The following is a 23321-nucleotide window of genomic DNA, read 5'->3' on the forward strand; positions in this document are numbered from 1 at the left end:
CAAAAAACCAACAATGACAAAAAAAGACTTTGTAATTCTGCAATTATGAAAATTAAAACCTAAATTCAAATGTAATGGGAAATGTTTTAAACTTACTATATTCCAGATGTATAAACTGGTTGCATAGCCTGGTATAACTTCAGAAAAGGCCGACAAGCTGAAAAGAAGTCAACAGAAAGACTGTTTAGTAATATTTAGATACAGGAAAACAATTACAACTAGGAAGCTTCATGCACATCCAGACTGAGCAAAGCGGCACACAAGTGATGCAATGTTGACTGTAAAAATATCCTTCAAAGCAAAATTTGCTTTGATAGATTCATTTGCCCCTAAAAAAGTATTTTATTTTATGACAAATATACTTTTTCCTGATCTCCAGACTAGTTCTGAATTGGATATTAGGATTTTAAAGGATTCTGGTAAGGACAGAAACAAATTCTGCAAGAAAATAAAATTATTAAAGAAATAAGACAATGGCCAAAACAAAACCAGCCACCTCCCCAAAAAATAAAAAGCATTTTCAAAATTAAACAAAATATTTGATCTACAGTTTTGTTTCAAAACTAATAAGGCCCTTAAATTTCTTACTTGAACAAACAATACCCTGACTTTATTGAAACAGTTATTTTAGAAATAAAACCAGACTGAACAACATTGACAATGAATCATTGTAAATTCATGCTGATAATATTTTAAAAAGACCAGTGCTATTTAACTCTCAGATAATAAAAATACAGATTCACAGAACTGTTATAGAATCATAAATCGTTAGGGTTGGAAAAAACCTTTAAGGTCATCAAGTCCAACTACTAGAGTTGGATTCTTTTACTGTGCTCTAGCACAGTATCTTATCATTTTAATTTTAAAGCCACTTAGTATAGCAAGCCACCTTAGAAGTACTGGTGAGGCCACACCTCAAGTATTATGTCCAGTTCTGGGCCCCTCACTTCAAGAAAGATACTGAGTCGCTGGAGTGCGTCCAGAAAAGGGCAATGAAGCTGGCGAAGGGTCTAGAAAGTAAGTCATATGAGGAGCGGCTGAGGGAGCTGGGGGTGTTTAGCCTGGAGAAAAGAAGGGGAGACCTTCTCACTCTCTACAACTACCTGAAAGGAGGTTGTAGCAAGGTCAGCCTCTTCTCCCAGGCAACTAGTGACAGGACAAGAGCACACAGCCTCAAGCTGCACCAGGGAAGGTTCAGGTTGGACAACAGGAAGAATCTCTTCATGGAAAGGGTTGTTAAGCATTGGAACAGACTGTCCAAGGAGGTGGCAGAATCACCATTTCTGGAGGTGTTCAAGAAACTGGATGTGGCAGTTAGTGCCATGGTCTAGTTGACAAGGTACTGATTGGTCGAAGATTGGACTCAATGATCTTGGAGGCCTTTTCAAACCTAAATGATTCTGTGACTCTGTAATTCTGTAAGCACACCATAGCCAAACAGCTTTTCCACAGAAAATCCAATCTCAAAACAGAAAAGAAATTATATTTACAATTATTTCCTAAACAAAGAGGAAATCACTGTGAAACCTGACAAGGTTCTCAGATCTTTTGCAGTAACAGGGCTCACAACTGTTCAAAAACTAGGCAGACATGAATAGCATCAACTCTTCATTTAAGAGAGAACATAAAATTCATTTGACCTGCTCCAATTTTTACTCTTAGGATATTTCTCTTCTGGTTTCATTATTGGAAATATTTGAATGGATATCAAGAAGATGTTAACTCTACTTTGAGATTCATGCAGGCTTTCTCGAAAGCTCCAAAATTAAACAAGACTTTAATCCTATACCTGAATAGGAAAAGTTAGGTAATTTACCTCCCCCAGCATCTAAGGTTGGGATGCCATGAAGAATAACATAGTGCAGGAAAAGAGGGGTTGCATTCATTTTCACAGATCCAGATAGAAGGCCACTTAAGAATTGCACGTATCTAAAAATACAAAATTTATCTGAATTAAATGAAAGTAGTACTATCAGGGAAATACATTATTTACACATTGATATTTCTAGATCATGAATAATGAATAGCATTGTGACATGGCACATAACTCCAGAATAATAATCCTCACAAAACAGCATTAAGAGACACTTTACCATTTTATTAAACGCATGGCTGTTGTATTTCTGTTGTTGATATCTTCATTTTAGTTATTTACATCACTACTCTAAGTAAGAAAACAACTAGAAAATACAGTAAAGTCAATTGTTTTGGTACATATTCCTAGTTGCAAGTGCAGGTCTTAAATAGCTTTCACAGCAGTATGATATGGGTCCTACTCCATTTACAGTGAAGTTCACTTCATTAAAAAAAGAGCAAGAAGTGCCCTGTCAGGAATCTTAGCATTATCAGCAATGCAGTCCAATGACATCTTCATAATGAGAAGTTATCTCATTCAGCACAAAACAGAGGAAAATTACCATAGCAATGTGAAAATCATTTTATTTCTGCTATTTAACACCTGATTTAGTCACAAGCTCATGAGCAAATACATGCAAGTGAATATCACTGAAGTGTACATTAAACAAATTCCTCTTATTTCCTTAAATAACCAAGGGAAATCGGTCTCTAATTTTTCTACTGGATTTGAGTCCCTTTTTCTTCCATGCCTATGAGATGATCATCATTTAACATTATTCTCAGGAATGTATAAAAGAAAGAAAATCACCTCTTTTTCCCCCTTTATCCACAGATCTCATTAACTGAACTCATACTGCACAACTAAAGATATTCTGCCCAATAACAACAGCTTTACTACACCAGAATGGGGGTTGTGGTTGTTTCAAATAGATTTCATTTTACAGAGTGCTAGCAAAGCTCAATTTATTTTGAAATGTTAAGTAAAGGCAACTTTTCTTTTTGGTTTCCTCCTTCAGAAAGGTATTCTGAAAGTATTTAGTACATCAAAAGCACAAATCTACAAACTGTCACACCTAAACAAAAAAACAGTGCAGTAAAATGTTTTGTCTGAATGTTTGCTCTCTACCACTACCTGCTTTTAATTATTCCAAAAATTTGACTGAATTTTTGAAAGCCTTTCTCAAAGCAGTGCATTTAAGAGGCCTATAGGCAGTCGGCTTACTTTTGAGAAGAGAGTTCAAAGATCTATCCTGAAAGTTTATGAGAAATTTTTTTCATATGAAGGGTATGTATCTCCATGTCTTCTTCAGGCAAATCTTCAACTGCTTATCTGAGAGTAAGTGTCCATTTTAAGTGTTGTCAGAATGGATTTAGAATAGGAGATGTGGTCTATAGTTACTTTTCTTGTCACTGTTAAAGCAGTGGGGAAAAGTTGAGTGATATTTTTAGGACTGATGCACTTAATGGCCACAATTTATCTGGACAAAACTTACTGGTGAAAAGTTTTCGAAATACAATTAATGGATGTATTTTCATATTTTATCATGTGGAGATCCACCTAAGCTATATCCATTTATATGTCAACTGGATTTTAACAAGGACATCACTAATTAATTATCCAGGAATGGTTTCAGAGAAAAAGCATATTAAAAAGGTGATTCGGGCCATTCACTGATCAGAACAGGAACAAAAAAAAGGGTTATAAAATTATCTAAAAAATATTAGAATTGGTTTTCCCTGAAATAGGATTAGTAGCCACTGGCAGGCCAGGCAAAGGTAGGAGAGGCAACATTCAGGAGGAGAATGGTTCTGACCAATGGTTTGGAGAACATCCTCTGTTCTCATGGCAAATAACTCTCCAAAATAAAGTGTCTGTAAGTGTATGTGTCTGGAAGATAGTAAGAGCAGCTCAAGTTCAGTACTGCTGAGCAAAGATATAGATCACATCAGTCAAGAGGTGAACTGAGTATCTCTGAGACCCTCTCCCTTGCCCCCCCAGAAGAATTAATTAAGCAAGTGTCCTTGAAGAGGGTAGGAAAAGATAAATGCAACTATTTATATAATTGCTAGCTTTAGGACTCACAGATCACTTAAGTTAGTGGCTATTGAAGTTTCCTGTCAACATGGTTGAAAAAACTACCCTGATGCACAATTCACAGGCTGCTGTGAGGGTTCCTGGCTCTCACTGAAATATGCCTGCTGCATGAGGCTTCTTGATGGGAAGATTAACAACATCTATTCCCTTTTGCTGCTATGGTTCACACTTCTCTTTGTGGTAAGGCAGCATTCTCAAATTCTAATTATTAAAATGCAATACACATATATGCAAACATAAAACTAAAACCAAAAAAGGCCAGTAAACTTCTAGTTATGAAAAGTTTATTTCAAGTCTAATAGAATGTTCTGTTACTATTTTTCAAGTTAAAAATAGCTGTGCATGCCACCAAATAGGTTCAAAAACTAACAGAAAAATTTTTCTTATTTAGAGATAAGAAAACTAAATGCCTTACTCTAGTTGTTACTACTGATTTTTCTGCTTTAATTACTAGCAAAGGCTTATACTTTAAACAACTTCTAAAAAACCTACTGCATACATGTGGATTAATACAAAAATAAATGAACAGTAATTACCAAATCAAATCCAGTTGATATTTTATATTTCTAAAAGAAGATTCACCTATATCACAATTACTCTGATGGATATCAGTCTCTTCTGGTACTGAATCCTTCATTACCTCTCATCAGAACAAGGTAAACAGCAAACTCCAGATCTATTCACTTTTCAAAATGCTTTATTACTTTGAGTCCTAACTCAACTTTATTTAGACAGACTGAAAAGGTAACACATCCAGATAGACATAATGAATAATGCCTGCTTTGACAAACATTTACTAGCATGGAGATGGGGCAAATGCGTAATCTGTAGATCCTCTAAACAAGTATTACTAAGATCCTTATTGCACACTAATCAGCACACATTCCATACACATCATTTATGTCACAATGAGTTTATTATTATCTTGGAAGAATCAAGAAACAGATTGTGACATCTCTTTATTAACAAACAATACAGTTAAGAACTCAGTAACAGTGTGGTACAAAAGGTCTTATCTGTCTTGGTCTACATACAGGATCTGAAGGAGACATCTCATCAATCAAGGAATATTAACATAAGATAAAGTGCTAAGAGTTCAGGAAGCATCGGAGGATCTTGTGGAAATAGTCTTCACATAGCATGGGAGGGAGTAAGGGATGGGAGCAGAAGATAATGATGACATTTCTTATTGGTATGAATCAGAAGCAAATTGAATACCTTCTTTGGGATGGCTGCATTAAAGCTGAAACTTTATCATCAAAGAATTTCTTCATAGCAAATCTGTCTAGAGCCTGATCAGCACTGTCAAAAGAGAGACACAGATATCATGTTATTTTGTCTTGGTGTTTTCTTGGAAATTCATCAGGTTACTGCTTGAAATATGCAAAAATATTTGAAAGACAAAAAGGAAGGAAGCAAGGAAAAAAAGAAGCACCTAACTAGCACCTTCAGCACTTTGGACATTGTGAACAACATTTTTTCCACTGACACCTTCTCATTTGACACGTTAATAAGGCAGTTTCCTTCCTTAGGCAAAGCACCTACACTCTTATTCAACTAACTGGATTGCATACATGTAACATGAATATGTTAAAGTCATAATGTAACGAACTTGGGCAAAGCCAAGCAGCTCAAGCTCCCAAAGAAGGATACTTGCCATAATTTCCTCCCAGTGCCACTGGGAGATTTTCTCTACAAAATAAAAATTTATTCTCTTTTTCAAAAAGAACTATAGTACCCAGCTAGAGGATCATTTAAGCAGTCAACAAGTCATTCAGTCTTTGTTTGCTGTGCCCTGAGCCACCAAGGAAGAGACTATTTAAAATAAAAGTGTTTTATGCTTTTTCCAAAAATTATTTAGAAGTTGCCAATTGTCTTGACAGGCTGTAAAGTCAAACCTTCTCTTTATGAATGTTAAAGATTACATAGTGTGTACTTGACCTAAAAACTTATTCTCACCCAATCCATCATATATCTTCATATATCTTCATCCACACTACCATTCAGAATTCAGGCAACCCATTCCTAACGGGCCAAAGACTGCGAATGCTTTGCGTGTTAAAACAGAGTTTACCAACAATTACAAAGAGCTGTTTGACTTCATTAAATTTGATGGCACATTATTCCTTCTTAAATGAGACAAATCAGATATTATAAGACATAACCAAAATAGATTCACATCATTAAAGGCTTTTTCATAGAATCATGGAATGGTTTGGCTTCAAAGGGACCATAAAGATCATGTAGTTCCAACTCTCCTGCCATGGGCAGGGATACCTTTCACTAGACCACATTCCTCAAAGCCCCATCCAGCCTGGCCTTGAACACTTCCAGGGATAGGGCATCCACAACTTCTCTGGACTGCCTGTTCCAGTGCCTCACCACCCTCACAGTAAAGAATTCCTTCTTTATATCTAAACTAAATCTACCCTCCTTCAGTCTACAGCCATTCCCCCTCGTCCTATCGCTGCATACTCTTGTCAAAAGTCCTACTTCACTCTTCTTGTAGGGCCCCTTTAGGCACCGGAAGGCAGCCAGAAGGTCTTCCTGGAGCCTCCTCTTCTTCAGGTTGAACAACACCAGCCCTAACCCTCTCAGCCTGTCTTCGTAGGAAAGGTGTTAAGCCTAAATTCACTATGCCTAGATTTTTTTGGCATGTTGCCAGAAAATGAACAGTAGCAGCAACAATACTTATGAGAGGGTACCAGAAAAGAAATGTTATTGCTCATTTCAGAAACCCACAACAAGAGACAATACCCGATCACTCCCTCCAACATGTTACCCTCGGAACTGGTCTTACCCAGCTGGTCCCTCCAGCCTGGAACCAGCATTACCCAACCATTCCCTCCAGATCAGAACTGGTGCCATCGCACCACTCCCTCCACCACACTTTGACCAGAAGGAACCCCTTCTCCCTCGAAGAGACTCCCTTACCCCTGTCCTCTCCTAGCTACTGCAAAAATTAACACTGCCCTGGACAGAAGTAGGAGATATGTGCATGCTGATAAATTAGGAATTTTATTTGGCGTGAACATCAAAGTCTTCTGAGTACCATTTCTGACACGGAAGCTGGCACCCTCAACAGCTGCAACTATAGTAATTTTCTGCCAGGTACCACCTTTAAGGACGACACAATATTGCAACACTGAGATCACACCACAGTACCGTACTACCCTTACTTGACTGATTTTGTCATTCACAATGCTTCTCAACAAAATATTATGAAATTGGGGCAATCACTGTTGCAATTACTACTTGAAAATATTCAAGTAGTTGTTCAAGTACTTTTTTCAGCACATACTGGTGTATACAATGCACCTAGCTTCTTCGTCTATAATGACCTCTCGACTGGGTTTACCCTAGTGAGCACAGATTGTTATCTGAGATTCTCATTTTCATGAAATCCATGAGTAATTTGCCATCAACCTCTAGTGATTTAAGACCCCATCAACTACAGCAGTGGATCAAATCTATTACTGACAGGCTGGTGTGAATTCAGAACCAAATTTGACTTAACCATGGCAGTTAGAGGGCATTTTTATTGTAATACATTTATGTATGTGTATATATATAAAAGAAACCAATGGAAAACAATGTGATTAAAAACCCAACAAACCCCTACGAAACACATTTCATCCTTTTTGAGACCATCTATTAAATTTTATCCTTGTTGACAAATTATCAATTGCCATTTCATAATTTGAGCATTCCAAAAGAATCAACTAAAAAAATCAAAATAAAGTCTAGATTATTTCTTAAACTGCATTCTGCACTTTGATCAATGTCTAGGAATCTCCTATTCAAATACTGTGTCCAGATTCTAATATCTGTTTTCCTTAAGTACTTTAAGAATAATTTCTCACTGATTCAAAAGAGGCCATCTTGAAACACCCTTTAGATGTTTCCTGCAAACCATTAAAAATCTCAGTTTTGAAGAGACCTTAGGGTGTCACCTAGTCCAACCTCCTACTGAAAACAGGACTACAAGAACAGTGTGTCATGAAAGCAGGCTGTGTTAAGACATGCTCCAAGACTCTTTGGGAAGAAAATCTGACAAACCTTAATTGACAAACGGACAGAGACTACTCAACTAAAAGGCATTTTTCCTTATGTATATTGTAAAAAACACACAACATTCATTATTCACACTTACCTTGCAGAAACATTGATGAAGTGCATATACGATGATATGACTACACCTATCCTTCCTTTTCCCCCCTGTATTAGGAAAAAGGGAATGATAACTTATTTATTACATAAATGGGCATTATTTTATTTAAGACCCATAGTAAATACAATTTTAAGACAAGAGATTCAGTCAGTCCTTTTACTTTGTTGATGGAAAGATGGAAAAAATGGGCAGCAGCTTATTTGTCAATGCAAGCTGGCTCACAAATGACAAAAAAATCCACTAAACAGGATTTCTATGAGCATGCCTGTCAGGTCTTACTGATTTAAAGGAATGGGGGGGGAGGGGACAGAAAAATTGTGTCAACTATTCTAATTTTTTATTATTTTTTCTCAGAAATCATTCACAACAAGTTTAGACAATGTTGCACTTTCCAGCATGAAATGCTATAAAATACTATTTTGGAAAGAATACGAGTTTCTAACAGGTCCGGGCATTTTTACCTCCCCAACACCTGAGATTTACAACTAATTTTCTATGGATAATTTAAAAAATGCTCCAAAGTAATTTTAAATACATTTAAATGACAAATTCAGTACAATCTACTAAGCAGTAATTCTCATGGATTTCAAAACGTTTTCAGTCTCTCAGCTGATACACATAGCTGGCTGTTATCTATCTTTGCAGGTGGAAAACAAAATTACCCAAAGACATTAATCAACAACATGCATTATCAATTTGTATATAACTGTATATCTAGAAATACTTTGTTCCCTTTTCTTTTGTCCTGTGAATGGCCCTTACTCCTGGCAGTAGTCCTGCAAACTAGCAAGACTTCAAGCATTTCATACAATAATGGCATTCTGTCTGTAAGAAATTCAGGACTGGGGACTATAGAATCTGACTTGAAGAGAAGTTTTGGTCCTATTATCATCCTCATTTTGTTTAGAGTAACATCTGCTAGTGATACAGAGACAGGTTTGCCTCAAGTGTCACCAGCATAGCTACCAATTCAGTTCTGAATTCATTTTATCCACATTTAACTAAGGTTTTTCTTTATTTCTCTTCTTTTTGAGCATGGAAGGGGAAGTAACACAGCATACTGGTAGCTTTGCTATAATGCACTGCAGTGATGCTGCCAGTTAAAATGTTGTCCCACAACAAAATTCATGAACATCACAGAACATGAAGAGCTTCTAAGGAGTTTCCTATAAAGCTGGAAAAACCTCAAGCTTCTCAATACGCCCACAGAAGTAACAGTGACCTTTGCAGGATGTGAGCTAACATCACTGCATGCTGTATCTGCAGCAGGGGCTAGGATCTTAGTCATCATAAAAAGCAATCTATAACAAACATGCAAGGTTAGTAGATTTAAGCATACTTATATCAACTGAAGATCTGGCATACTGTTTCCAACACTGAAAATAGATCAAACTTATTATTTTTTAAAAAGAGTAAGAATAAAGGATAATGTTTTTGAAAATGAATACAAACTGTGTGTATATAAAAGTCTCACTTACTCTGCAGTGTATTACCACCACATGTTGAGGATCATTGTTCAGCCATGACTCCATAGCCTTGCAGATGGTGCACACCTTATTAAGAAGCGGAGCATGGAGATCAGGCCAACCCACATCCATAATCTGCAATTAAACAAGTAATATTTACAAGAGACACCTTGACCCTAGTATCACATATTATAATCTGGATTCAAATAATTGTGATGGTTCAAAGTCTCCACAGTTTTTCCAATCCCAGACAACCATGCCATTCAAATGCCATGACACTTACAGGTCTCTTAAGGGGAAGAAGGGAATTTGTTTTTAAGATTCTGGTATTTTATAAAATAAACAAAAAGCTCCCCCCCCCTAATCCCGCCAACCACTTAAAAGTGACAACATTTCTGAAGATGTCAAGTTTTTAAAGATTTTTCAATTAGATATTCAGGTATCTTATAACAGTAAAGAAGGTCAAAGTTAGAACAAAGATTGTTTTAATTTCATTGGTTTGATTTGAAATTTATTTCCTTAATGTGCAACAGACATGGCATCTTAATTTTTTTTCCTTTTTTCTATTCAGCTTTAGTCACTACATAATACTGTTTACTCAACCTATTATTATATGCATATTTAACACTAACAAAACCAGTAACCCAGTAACCATGAAAAATTTAAATCCTTTATGATCAATAAAGCACTCAAAAGGTTAAAACTAAGAGTTCTTTTAGCTTCAGCTATCTGATTGTACATTACACTATATAATCCCAGTATCCTGTGACTGCACAAAGAAAGTATACTTGAAGTAAAATTTATAGCATTCAATAGGAGTTTTTCAGAAGTCACAACAGGCTTCAGGTCCTGTGTATAAAGGCTAAGAAAACAACAGGAACAGGTATGTAAAATACAGACCTAACAGACACAAAACATAACTTGGGAAAAAATAAAAAGGGATGCATGTGGGGCTTTTTATCATCTTCCAAAACTTGTTCTCTTACTCTGTATATCAACACTTGCATAGCTTCAGGGCTCACCAGGACATTTAAGTTTTATTTAACACTAGAAAGAGATGTTATGGAAGACAATCAATACCTTTGGGTTAAGCTTGGCAAGGTCATATCTCTTTTCAGAGAGGTTTAATACCTGTGGAAAAAAAAAAAAAAAAAAGAAAAAATCAACCATTAAGATCCGTAATTTATGTCATAAATAGCTGTATTTGAAACATGAAAACTACAAGAAACTACAGTGATATGGCTTCAGGTTTGTCCACTGTTCTACTAAACTAAATTAACATTTGAAGTCAGATACCACTAGCAAATGTATTTTAGGTATTCAGTTGTTATACGTTGAAGCTAAAGCTGAAACTAAGTGCACATTTTGAAAAAGGACAGTTAAAATTCCACTACATCTTATTTATTTTGTGTGGCTTTATTTGAGTAAGAGGTATAGTGAGAGACCTGGGCACCATGCAAAATAACTGCAGAGCGTAAGAATTAACAATGAAAAGTCTGTGAGGATGGTACAGCATTAAATATTCGAATCTGTGGGCCTGACAAGAAATTACTGCTCTGTCAAAACTTTGCAGGGAAGATATGACATAGCTATTTAACTATAGCTTAGCCTATGAGATCTTCCAACTCTTCTGTTAACTCATTAGATAGCAAGTTATCTAATTATCTAATGTTTAATATCTAATATAATAATACATATATCTAATATATATATAATAGATATATATAGATATCTAATATATATCTCTTATATATATCTAATATAATATCTAATATAATAATATCTAATCTAATAATATCTAATCTATCTACACTTAGTTCTCAATAAGGAATAGTTAAAGAGATAGACTGTAAAATGAGCAAAAAAAAGCAGTGTATACAAGTATAACTATCTCTTTCATTAGAAAGTACTTTAAATCAGTATCAATAACAAAAAGCTGAAATATCAGTACTGAAGAACTGAAACAATGCTACTGAGGCAGATTCACAGTGTGGCTATTTCACATCACAAGTTAAGTACAGATGACATAATCATTGAAAAAGTTTCATTACACTTCTGAAATGGAATAAACAGATCGTAAATTTGAGATAGAGTAAATATAAGTCCATTATATATTTTACTATTACCCAAGGACAATTTAAGAACCCTTTTCTAAAGTGTAACGCTTTTCTAAAATACCACCTGAGGCATTAACCTCAGTTGGCTCACCAAAAAACCCAGAAGTCAAAGAGGTTAAAGGAACTACATCGTTTTCCTTCTAGAAACTGGTGCCTGCTGCTCACCAATGTGGTACTTAAAAATGTGCAACTCCATTATGGACACAGTGGAAACAGTATGACATCATGGCACCTCTAGGAAAAATTACATTTTATAGGCAAGAAATTTATCCAGATGAAGAAACACCCAAATTAACAAGGCACTCAAGAAAACAGCTTCTATTTTAAGCTGCACAGGCTTCTGAAATTACATATGATATTGACCATAAAGGGTATACATCACTTCCATTGATCAAACTCCAAAAGAAAGAATAAAACTTCTTTATAGTATGAGAAACATTGTCTTAATTCCAGTATACTGTTTGCATTTTAAACAGATTACTCCTGAAGAGCTAAATAACAATGAAAAATTTTTATGTTCATTCTCTGATATATCAGGAAGATATATCAACAACTATAAATAAGACTATACTTATCCTTCCATAAATATCAATAGTAATTTTACAGGAATGAAATGAAGAGTCTCTTCTACAAATGAGACTTTTTTTTCTAATTTTCTATTAGCTTTAATATTTGCCAAAAAATTAAGAGTTGCAGTTTTCAGTACAGATCTCAGTACAGAGTTCTTAAAATCAGTGATAAAGCTATGTTAAGAAAATTACCTAAAATTTTGCACAGGGAAAAAAAGGGCTATTTGATTCATCTTTCTTGTTGCTTTATATTTAAGATCAATTTAAAATTCCTGTGTGTCAGAATACAGCCCTGTTCATGATGGGTATTTGTCATTGCTGGATCAGATGTCAAACTCAAAGATACCCAAGTCCTGTGAAGCTGAGATACTCCAGGAGTCCTATCAGCATAGAATAAAGACCAGAAGATACAAGAACCAACATTTCACATACAACAACAAAACAAGGCATTACAGAAGCCTTTGAAGGGAAGCATATACCATAAATAGATGTCACTGCGTGTTGGGTTTGGCTGGGGTAGATTTAATTTTCTTCACAGTAGCTCAGTGTTTTGGATTTATGTTGAAAATGGTGTTAATAACACAGGGATGTCTTCATTATTGTTGAGCAGCGCTTACACAGTGCCATGGGCTTTTCTGCCTCTCACACCACCCCATCAGTGAGTGGGCTGGGGGTGCACAAGAAGTTAGGAGAGGACACAGTCAAGACAATTGACCCTAACTGACCAAAGGGATTTTCCATACTGTATGACATGCTCAGCATATAAGCCTGGGGAAGAAAGTGGAGACATTCAGAGTGATGATGTCTCCCCAAGTCACCACCACACATAATGGAGCCCTGCTTTCCTGGAGATGAGTGAATACCTGCCTGCTGCAGGGAGCAATGAATGAACTCCTTGTTTTGCTTTGCTTGTGTGCAGAGCCTTTGCTTCACCTATTAAGCTGTCTTTATCTCAACCCATGTGTTTTCTTCACTTTTACTCTTCCAGTTCTCTCCCCTGTCCCACTGGTGGGGAAGTGAGCAAGCGGCTGTGTGGGACCAAGTTACTGGCTGAGGTTAAGCCATGATACAGTGGAAGATTAACTGCATCCTTTTTGGTCCCTTTTTGGCATATCCTAGGTCTACTTACTTATATTTTGGTACAAGAAAGAGAAGCATTAGCATCAGTTTCTAAATTTTTATCTGTTGGAGAAGTCACATTTCTTCTTGGTACCAATGTCTGCAGGGAAGATACTTTTTTAGAGTAACAAAGCAGAGAAAAATTTCCTGCAAGCTATGGACAGGCTTTCATTTCTCCATAAAGGACTCTTATCTCAGACCATCAAAGTATAATCCTCTATTGTTTAGAGAAAATTAGATACTTAGGATTTTTTGTTCATATTCTTCATAACAAACAGACTCAAACAGGAAACAATGCACTCACACAATTCTTTGAGTGTATCATTCCCTTCTCTGTTCTCACTATCAACTGCAGCCAAGAGAGAGCAACTAGGTAAAAAATGACAAATGCTGATTTGTAGTATATGTTCTGCTAGTTGAGACCCTGGCCCAATGAAAGAGCAGAACTGTTCCCATCAACTTCAGCAGAATTGCTGACTTGAATACTCTTTTGAGGAGATTTTGGGGGCTTTTTGTTTTGCCCGCGGACGAAGATTTAGGAAGGTTCTATCCACGTTTGTTACAAGCACGCTGGTGGCTTATGAGGCCAATACGAGATAGACATATCCGATTGCAAAAGGCACAGCAGAAAGACTCCTTAGGTGGTACATGCAGCAAAACATGATTTTTTTCTACGTTGCCTTTTCTCCTCGAGAGTGATCCTGCGTGCGTTCTCAAAGGAAGCAGCAGCCTTATAGATGGTGTGTCTCCAGGCCTCCCAATTGGAGGCCAGAGTAGATTATGATGATCAATATGGCCGAGGCTGAGATGTTGTTTCAGGGAGTCCTTGTATCTTTTCTTCAGGGCTCCTCTCTTGTGGCAGCCGGTGGCAAGTTCACCATAGAGCAAGATCTTAGGGAGGCGGTGATCTTTCATCCTTGATGAAAGATCCTTCACCTTGATGCTCAGCGCAGCTGTGTTCTCAGCAACATGGCCTCAATGCTTGTGACTGCTGCTTGTTCTAGAACAGATGTGTTGGTCACATAATCTGACCAGTGGATTTTAGGATTGTTCGGAGGCAGCGTTGATGGAAGCGTTCTAGGAGACGCAGGTGGTGGCGGTAGATGACCCATGATTAGGAACCACATAAGAGAGTAGACAGCACTAAGGCTCTGTAAACACTGATCTTTGTACTTTTCTTCAAGTGTTTATTTTGCCATACTCTTTTATGGAGTTTTCCAAAAGCACTTTACGCCTTTGCTAACCTGTTGTCTATCTCCTCGTCATCTCTGAGGAGATGAGGTTACCTAGGTAATTAAACTGCTGGACTGATTTAAGGTCTGATTGGCCAATGGTGATATGGTGATGATGGAAGACTTCCTGAGGTGCAGGTTGATAGAGAACTTCTGTCTTCTTTAAGCTGACTTCCAGACCAAAGAGTTCAGCAGCGTCTGCAAAGCAGGATATTAAACGCTGCAGAGCTGCTTCTGTGTGGGCGACAAGGGCGGCGGCGTCAGCATAGCGCAGCTCCCGGACAAGATGATTTAAGGTCTTAGTGTGGGCCTTCAGTCGCCTTAGGTTGAATAGGCTTCCATCAGTATGGTATTGAATGTAGATACCGTCCTGATCATCAAGGTCTGCCGTGGCCCTTTGGAGCATCATGCTGAAAAAGACTGTGAATAGAGTTGGTTCGAGAACGCAGCCTTGTTTCACACCATTAGTTATTAGAAAGGGCTCAGAAAGTGCGTCGCCATATCTGACTTGGCCATGTTGATCCTCATGGAGTGAGATGATCATTTTAAGGAATTCAGGGGGACAACCTAAACATTCCAAAATCTGCACAGACCTTTTCTGCTCACAGTATCGAAAGCCTTGGTGAGGTCAACAAAGGTTACATAGAGACCTTTGTTCTGTTCCCTACACTTCTCTTGCACTTGTCTGAGGAAAAATACCATGTCTGTGTGCTCCTGTTGGCTCTGAAACTGCACTGACTTTCAGGTAGAATTCCTTCTGCAATAGCAGGTATTAGTCTGTTCAAGAGTATTCTTGCCAGGATTTTGCCAGATTTTGCTGATATACATGTACCTCTTGAGCAGGCTGAAGAGGTATTCAAAACATAAGAAACAAAAGAGTTTAAAAGCAAGCTCTGAACCTACAACCTGGCTGTGGTTTGTCAGGTTGTCTTGTGAATTCACAAAAACATACTCGAAAAGCAGATGGCATCAAGGTCTTTTTTGACTAAGACAGCTGATTTGCAAAATGTTCATTAGAAAATAAATTAATAAATAGAACAAAACCAAAACAAAATCCAAAAATTCCAGCTTTGCAAGAGAAACTGACTACATTCCCTCCCAGAGAGAGGACATACTAAACAAGAATTTACCATATATCAGATTTTTGTAATACAAACAGGTATTAAGTGAGATTTAACTGGACTGAGACTTACAAGCTTACACTGCTGTCCCATGGAAAAGACCACCGAGAACAGCTGAATTTGTACCTGTAATGCTTTACATACAGAAGCTTTACATACACCTTCAAACTATTACTATTTTGTGCCTTATAAGCTACCAGTGTCTGATAGAAGGGAAGCGAAGGGCAACAAGGCAGCATGCTGAGGGCATCAGACCACGGCACAAGTATTATACATGCATCTTGAGGACAATCTGGTTCATAATGCACCTATGACATCTTGGTTTGTGAGCAAAAAGATAATGTATTTAAATCATTAGATGGAATCTCTCCAGAAACTAATTTCTACTGTGAGTAAAGTTCAACCTCCTGAAGTCATAGATTTTACTCTAATAGTTTATACACACTAACTAAAAAGACAGTAGAAGAAAAAAAGTAAATAAAATATTGGTCTTGTTTTAAATTCACCTTCATAGAACAAGCTGAGACAACACATGCCATGGCACTAGCCAGAAAACAACACAGGAGATTAATAGCTTGTGTTATCATTAAAAAAAAATCTGCACACGAAGATCGTTATAGATTTGCTTACAACTTAATTTCCTATAGGAAACTAAACAGCAGTAAAAAAATGCATCTACAACAAGTTAATGAGAAAGATCTGGACAGAACACACCAACAGCAATCCCACTTTTACATGTTGTTTCACAGTATACGGTAGAGACAGACAGTGAACACATGATGGTGAGAGACTATCAGATGCCCACTTGAGGAACCAGAGATGTTAGGAATAAAGAACACACTCCACATTGCAGGGTGTGTATTTTTTAAAAGCCTTCTTTGGACAATGAAAATGGTCAGTGCAATCATTCTACAGTGTTTGACTATGTGTTATTACAAAGAGACTGCAGTGCCCCAGCAAAAGAGTGCTTTCAATATCTGTTCTTGCCTAGCAGCTTAAAACACTACTGAAAATTTTGCACTTGCTTGCAAGGCTGTAAAGATGGACCAAAGAATAACTTCTAGTTTATAATGGTATATGTGGACCTACCAGTAGCCTTCCTGTGTAGACAAAAGAAATTGTATCACAAAACACTCATCTTACACATACCAAGTAATTATTGCCATGTTTGGATTTGAGCATTCGGGTTACATCTTGTAGATTGTGGAGGTAAGTTTCCTCAGAACAGCTAGCAGGGAAAGATACAGCAATAATCCGCTCTGTGATGTAAGTGAGGTCAAGTTCATAGCCTTCTTCCATAATGTGATCAAAGTCTGCACTTCTGTGAAGAAATTAGATATGGCAGTTCACAGCAAAGCAGCCAAGAACAAACATAGCATATTAATGAAAAGAAACTGCAACTTGAACTCCTACAGACAAGCATCAGATGTTTCCAATAATTTCATTACAATTACAACTCATTAAATGCCTACAGAGCTCAAATTATTCAGTTCAGAACACAAACTGAGTTAGCCAAAAATCAGAGTTCTTCACATCAGAACCATAGTGAAAAAATCTCTGCAATCAGTAATGTGGAAAAGCACTAAAATGAATACAAGCACTTTTGGCAAATACTAGCACAACAAATTTGGGAGTTAAATAGGAAACTTCTAGGTACTTATGTCTGCACACATCTCTCTGTAGAATTCTGCAAATGCTTTACAAGTTGGTAGATTCACCAGTGATCTGTAAAACATTGCAGATCTTGAAATCTGCTCTGAGTAACACTGACATGAATCTAAAACCAGTCCCCAGACTGCAAGACATGAATATAATCCAATTAATTTCCCAGGTTAGTGTACGGATACTGTTTACTTTAACTTTTCTTTCTTTTCCAGGTTAAGGGCACAATCTCACCTTGTCCATCTTAATAGAATAATCAAAAGATTCTAGTCATTAAATTACAAGTAAGCTCAGCAAATATGCCCAGTTGTTTTCTCAGACAGAGATTGTAAAATGGTACTTGCATAGCAGGTCATGTCTTGCAGAAGACTGAACTCAGAAATCAGAACCACGAATAACAAAATCTAAACCCACCAAAGCAAGATGTGACACTGCTACATAAAATACGAAAGAAATACTTGCTGTGATTCTTTGTCACAACTGGAAGCAGAATTCTTTGAAGCACTGCTGCAATTCTGCAACAAAGAAAACAGAACAGTCAATCCGGAAGCTTACTTACTGTCACTGATGTCAACGTTTCTGGCTTTTTTCCTTATTTTTTATGTGGAAAATTATAACAAGAGGATACGAGAGGATCATTGCCCTGTGTTTTGAAGGCAAACACTGTGGTTACGACCAAGTTATGTCTAACTCTCTATCACTTCTTCCAACCCACTACTGCCAGAGAAGTCTTTCGTGCTGTCTTTTGTGCTCTTCTTGGTAACTGCATTAAGATTAGAGAAAACACAGTCGTCTTTGAGAAGATGAAATTTGAATTTTTTTATAAACCTGCAAAAGCAAGTTCCTCTCAACTGATTTCCTTATGACAATATTGAAATATATACTCAATATATTCCTGAGAATTTATTGTGTAGTAGTTTATTCTTGTAATTCCATTTCTTCAATAATAGCAACTATTCATGAAAAAGTATAAAAATATTCTCCCTCGTGAGCCTCAGTAAAAGGAAAAACAAAGACAGCTACTACTATATTAACAATAAATAAAAATAAATAAAAATAATTCACTCTACATTTATCTATGTCTATATATATTTTATCTTTGCATATATATTATTTTATATATATATTAATTTTTATATAGTATATATTTTATTTTAGCCTTTAGATAAGTATAATATGTTTTAATACAGAAAAGAAGGAGTTCAATTTAATATCATGCATCAATAACTCCATAGGTGAAAGAGTATTCACTCCTCTCCCTCCCGTGAATATACAGAAACATGCACACAAAAGCTTATTTAGATTAAGGGTAAGAGCTGGAAGGCTGATAAACCCTATTTATTTTGGCACACACATGGCAAGTATTCCCAAACCAAATAAACTGTGTTTGAATGGAAGAGGCCTTAGAACCTTACATAAAGTGATGCTGTATATCAAAATCTGGGAATAGCTAAGACATACAATCATGAAAATGACATGTTTTCTTTCAGAATTTCTGAAAGAGAACTGTTCTGGCAAATTTTAAATCACAGTTGGTGTCATAAGGTGCACCTCACATAAGTCCCAGTTTCACTACTTCCTGTCTTTACTTAGACAACAGAAAATGAGGGAACTTCATGGTATTTCCAGCCTCTTTTTACACAATCCTTTCTTAGAATTTTAAAGGTTGTAGGTAATACACCATGGGTGCCAAAACGAGTAAATAACTATACTTGAAATACAAGATATAAATTCAAGGTTTCGGCATATTTTGTTTTGGTTTTGTAACTAAAAAGCAATTAGCATCATGACTCTCCCTCCACTTCCTTGGCCTCTGTTGGTTACACAGATGTATCCATTGCTTAAAAAGTACTTCCACCATTTATGAAAAATTATATGACTATATATATATACTATATATGTATATATTTTTAATTGTATATAATTGTAATATAAGTGTAAATATATTTATATATATCACTTTAGCTGTCTCTCTCTCGTTTTGGGTTTTCCTAGGTTTTTTTCGTCCCTCTTCTCCCTGAGGTTTGCCGGGGAGGGGGGGGGGGGGGAACTCTTGCGGTAGGGTTTGGAGACTTGGCAAGAAGCCAGCTTCAAACCATATCATGTAAGCATGCCATGTCACCTACTGAAATACACAGTTCTATATACTCTTTCCTGTTCTGTGTACAAAAATGGATAGTCCTGACAACTTCCACAATTAAATAACTGGTACAACTTAAAATTTTAACTCATAGATTTATATTTTTATATGTGTAAGCAATCAGCTTAGTGTTTTAGACTGTGTTATGGATACTCAAAGGAAAATTCAAACAACACTGGTAATTTAAAAGAATTCTTCTTTCGATATCTCATCTCTGTATCATGTTGCATTATATGGCCTCAAATAGCTGCAATACTCTTCTGTCTGTCATTATGGGTACACTTTTATACAGATTTTGTACAGCTCCCAAAATCAACAGAACTATACCATTTTTAAAAGATACTTTGATTCACACCATCAAACTCTCCATTGCCTATCTATGGTGCACAAAACTTACTAAACAAATTTTACTTAAACTTGAATAAGGTTACGATCACCTTGTATGTTATATGTTGGCTACAGCCAATGACTTACTGGCAAATGGACAAGCAGTCAAGGACACACAACCATTTTTCTGTGTGCCCTCTAGATTGTATTCCCTTCCTCTTCTTTTCCATGGATTAATTATCTTGTAGCTAGCAATGCATTCTTTTTTTTCTTCATTTTTATTTTTTACTAACTCTCAATGACGCCACCACTAACTTTTCCCATCACAGCTGCAATATTTAGCAAAATCCAACAAAGATATGAGTTACTACAGAGGCAAAATGTTTATTGAAAAAGCTTTTCAAAGATTTGGTGAAGCATATAACATATATACACACACCCCTACAACATGCTCTTAATACAAATAAGTGTTCCAGCATTTCTCACAACAGGCAAGCTGAAAATGTAAGCCATATCTTACCATGCTTCTGACTGAATTCTGGTTTTGATTGACTATTAAACCTATTTCAAACTTCTGTGACTGCCTTTCTGGGCTTCTTCCTAACGTTTCTGTGCAGTTTCAGGGTCATTTCACTGATAAGAAGGGCTTCTTTTTCATTCTGGACCAAGTCATACACACCTACCATCAGAATACAAGTTTAACCAAGCAGAGGATTCAGTGGCATGAGGCAGACTATCCATAAAGGCAAATCATCTCCATCCAAGTAAAATAAAAACAAAACAAAACAAACAAAAAACCAAACAAACAAAAAACCCACCCAAAAACATTGTTTTCTGCCTTGCTGAAGAGATAATAGCAAAACCTCACTGGAGAGATAATAGCAAAACATTTGGTTAATCTTCCCAGAGAGCAAATGCTATCTGCTATCTCGCAGGATGGACAATTACCTGGAAAATCTCACAAAACTAGGTATGATTTTCATTTCCTGACAAGCAACAACAGTAGAGGAGGGGGAATCAAAACCAGTGGCTCAAAATGGGTGTTTAAACACATCTGGCTAAAAATTTAGAGTTGTAACCAGGCCAGATTCAGTGAAACTAGCGCTTGATATGTTGCCAGTAGGACAGACCTGAGATTAATCTTCTGTGAGCTTTTCCCCATGATTCTTGTTCCCCTGCTTCCCTGGGACTGCCTGGCAATGCACACGGTATAACCAGTCATATGAGGAACAGAGTTTTCAAAAAGGAAAACACCTTCTATTCACCTATTCATTCAGTTTTAAGGAATTTTCGTATTCCAAACAAACGGATCAATCCCAAACAATAACATATAGAAGTTATTCTTATGTAAAGAAGTGCGAGGAGCCTTTTGGTAAAATTAAGCTGCAGTTGTATGGAAGACAGCAGGGGGAAGCAATTGCTTATAAAAGACACCATCTTCTCACCAGTCACAGAATTGGATTACCAAGCAAATTCCTTGCATCCAATGCACTACATCATTGCCCTTTTCCAGTAAAAATTCAAGCCATGCAACTCTTTCCTTTGACGTCATCCTTATTTCTTTCACCACCATTGACTCCTGTCAGTCCTAGGCTTATCACAGAGCCCAGTTATCCCAACTTTCTCAAAAATTCAGTCCTCAGACAAAAGCATCCCAGAGTCCACTACAGCCTGTGCATAATAAACAACCTAAGAAACAGTCCCATACTTAATTCTACATCATTTTCACCAGGTCACAACATTCACTAGACAGCCTGCTGTCAATGGAAGCATAGAAAGTGGGCCAAAGAGCCCAATTAAACTAAAGTACAGCTTGAACAAAACAGACTTTTGAGATCAGCCCTGTTAATTCACCTTCTCCTGACACCAAAGATGGTGAACTTGTTTATGAATTACCTGGCCTGCCTCAAATAGCAAGCCTGTGTTTGTCCAATGCAGCATGCAGCATCTCATACCTTTACAATCCTACTTTGAGTCACTCCACAGCTTCAGAGCAAAAACATGGCAAAAGGTATAGTACAGGCTATCTCACACTGTGTGGCACAGAGGTGGCATTGAGACAGCTTCTCCATAAAAGTCCAGAAACAGAAGGAATAAGAAATAACCTTCCTGCTATATCTTCTGTGATGAAAGGCTGACTCTCAAGGAAAAAAATGGAGACAATCAAGTAAAAAATAACGCCTAAAAAAAAAATCATATCTGTAAAAAAAATATCAGCAAGATGATCATCCACAACTTTTCCAAGAACTGAATAAGGAAATCTGCATTACAATCAGTAGGCTTACACATTTCACAGGCTAAAGTCCTCTGTCATAGAGTGCCAGAGACCAGAAAGGACAAAGGGTAAAGGGAGATCAGTTTTGCCCCAGATAAACTCATTTGCATTTTGGCAGTACACTGAGTTACTATGTTTTATATAACAGTTCTAGAAAAATAAATTAAAAAAAAAACTAGTAGCTAAACTACTAGTTTCCAATACCAAAGTAAAACTAGACACGTGGGCCATGCATGAACTTAAAAATACCAGGTGGGATAATGACTTGCCCCTTTTGAGACCAGAATCAAAGACAACAGGCTAAGGAAGCCAAATGAAAAATCATTCAGTTACCTTCCCCAAGGCCCTGTTCCTGGCATTGAACTATAATAATATCTGCTTAAAAGCTATCTCAGCAGAATATAAGAAATACTGATTTCAAGGACTGGGTTGTTTCAAACAGTTGAGACAGCTGTACATGAACTGTACATGTGTTCCTCCAAGAAACAGCACTGCTGAAAACTCAGGGCTCCAGGATCTGATATGCATTCATGCAGCTCATCTGTTTCTCTCCTGGGGTCCTTCTTGAGTAAGAGTATTAACAGGTATAAGGACCAATGAGTAGAAACTACAACTATCTAAAATGTAAATCGCTAATTAATCTGTGGCTTAAAGGTATCAGGACATATTTTGAAAGAATGACATGGATCTATTTGGGATGTAAGTATTTTATTTGTGCCTATTTTTCATGTTGCTATAAGCATCAGAAAATTTGATTAGCTAATCTGCCATAAAATTACATGCATTTTACACAGCTTTTAATTAGCTTCTGAAACTCTTTTCCACAGGATTGCTCACCATTCAAACACCATAAATAAGAATAAGAATAGAGAGACTGATCAGCAGAAGACCTGAATACATTTGAACCAAATTTGTAATGTATTTTCATTCCCCAAGCCATGGACAGGGATCAGAAGAAATTCTGCAACCTATTCTAAGGCACAGTGTAACAGTTCTATACACTCCAGGATACTGCAGAAAAAGACAGAACAGTGAACTACACTGAGAGTTGGACTACTCCACCATGATAATTCCTACTGACACAGTGAATGTGATGTTTTGGATGAGAACCAGAATTTGCATACCAGAACCTGAATTTGGTCTCTGGCTTTAGAATGACTCCTATTGCAG

General features: G+C 36.8%; 1 protein-coding gene across 15 annotated transcripts in view; it reads right to left on the reverse strand.

Moving 5' to 3' along the window:
- Positions 1–23321, reverse strand: part of TNS3 (tensin 3) — a 209409-nt gene that overhangs the window by 85244 nt on the left and 100844 nt on the right. For 9 of the 15 annotated variants that reach the window (XM_064667000.1, XM_064667001.1, XM_064666999.1 and 6 more), the window contains 8 exons: positions 17872–17924; positions 16897–17068; positions 10670–10720; positions 9602–9724; positions 8106–8170; positions 5171–5254; positions 1817–1929; positions 97–157 (listed from right to left, as the gene is read on the reverse strand). In XM_064667000.1, the coding sequence (XP_064523070.1) occupies positions 97–157; positions 1817–1929; positions 5171–5254; positions 8106–8170; positions 9602–9724; positions 10670–10720; positions 16897–17068; positions 17872–17924 (722 nt within the window). Of the gene's footprint in view, positions 1–96; positions 158–1816; positions 1930–5170; positions 5255–8105; positions 8171–9601; positions 9725–10669; positions 10721–16896; positions 17069–17867; positions 17925–21831; positions 22603–23321 lie in introns of those variants that run through there. The other 6 variants (XM_064667054.1, XM_064667064.1, XM_064667006.1 and 3 more) reach the window with 4 other exon arrangements.

Source organism: Pseudopipra pipra, chromosome 1 (assembly GCF_036250125.1).
Source record: "Pseudopipra pipra isolate bDixPip1 chromosome 1, bDixPip1.hap1, whole genome shotgun sequence".
NCBI lineage: Eukaryota > Metazoa > Chordata > Aves > Passeriformes > Pipridae > Pseudopipra > Pseudopipra pipra.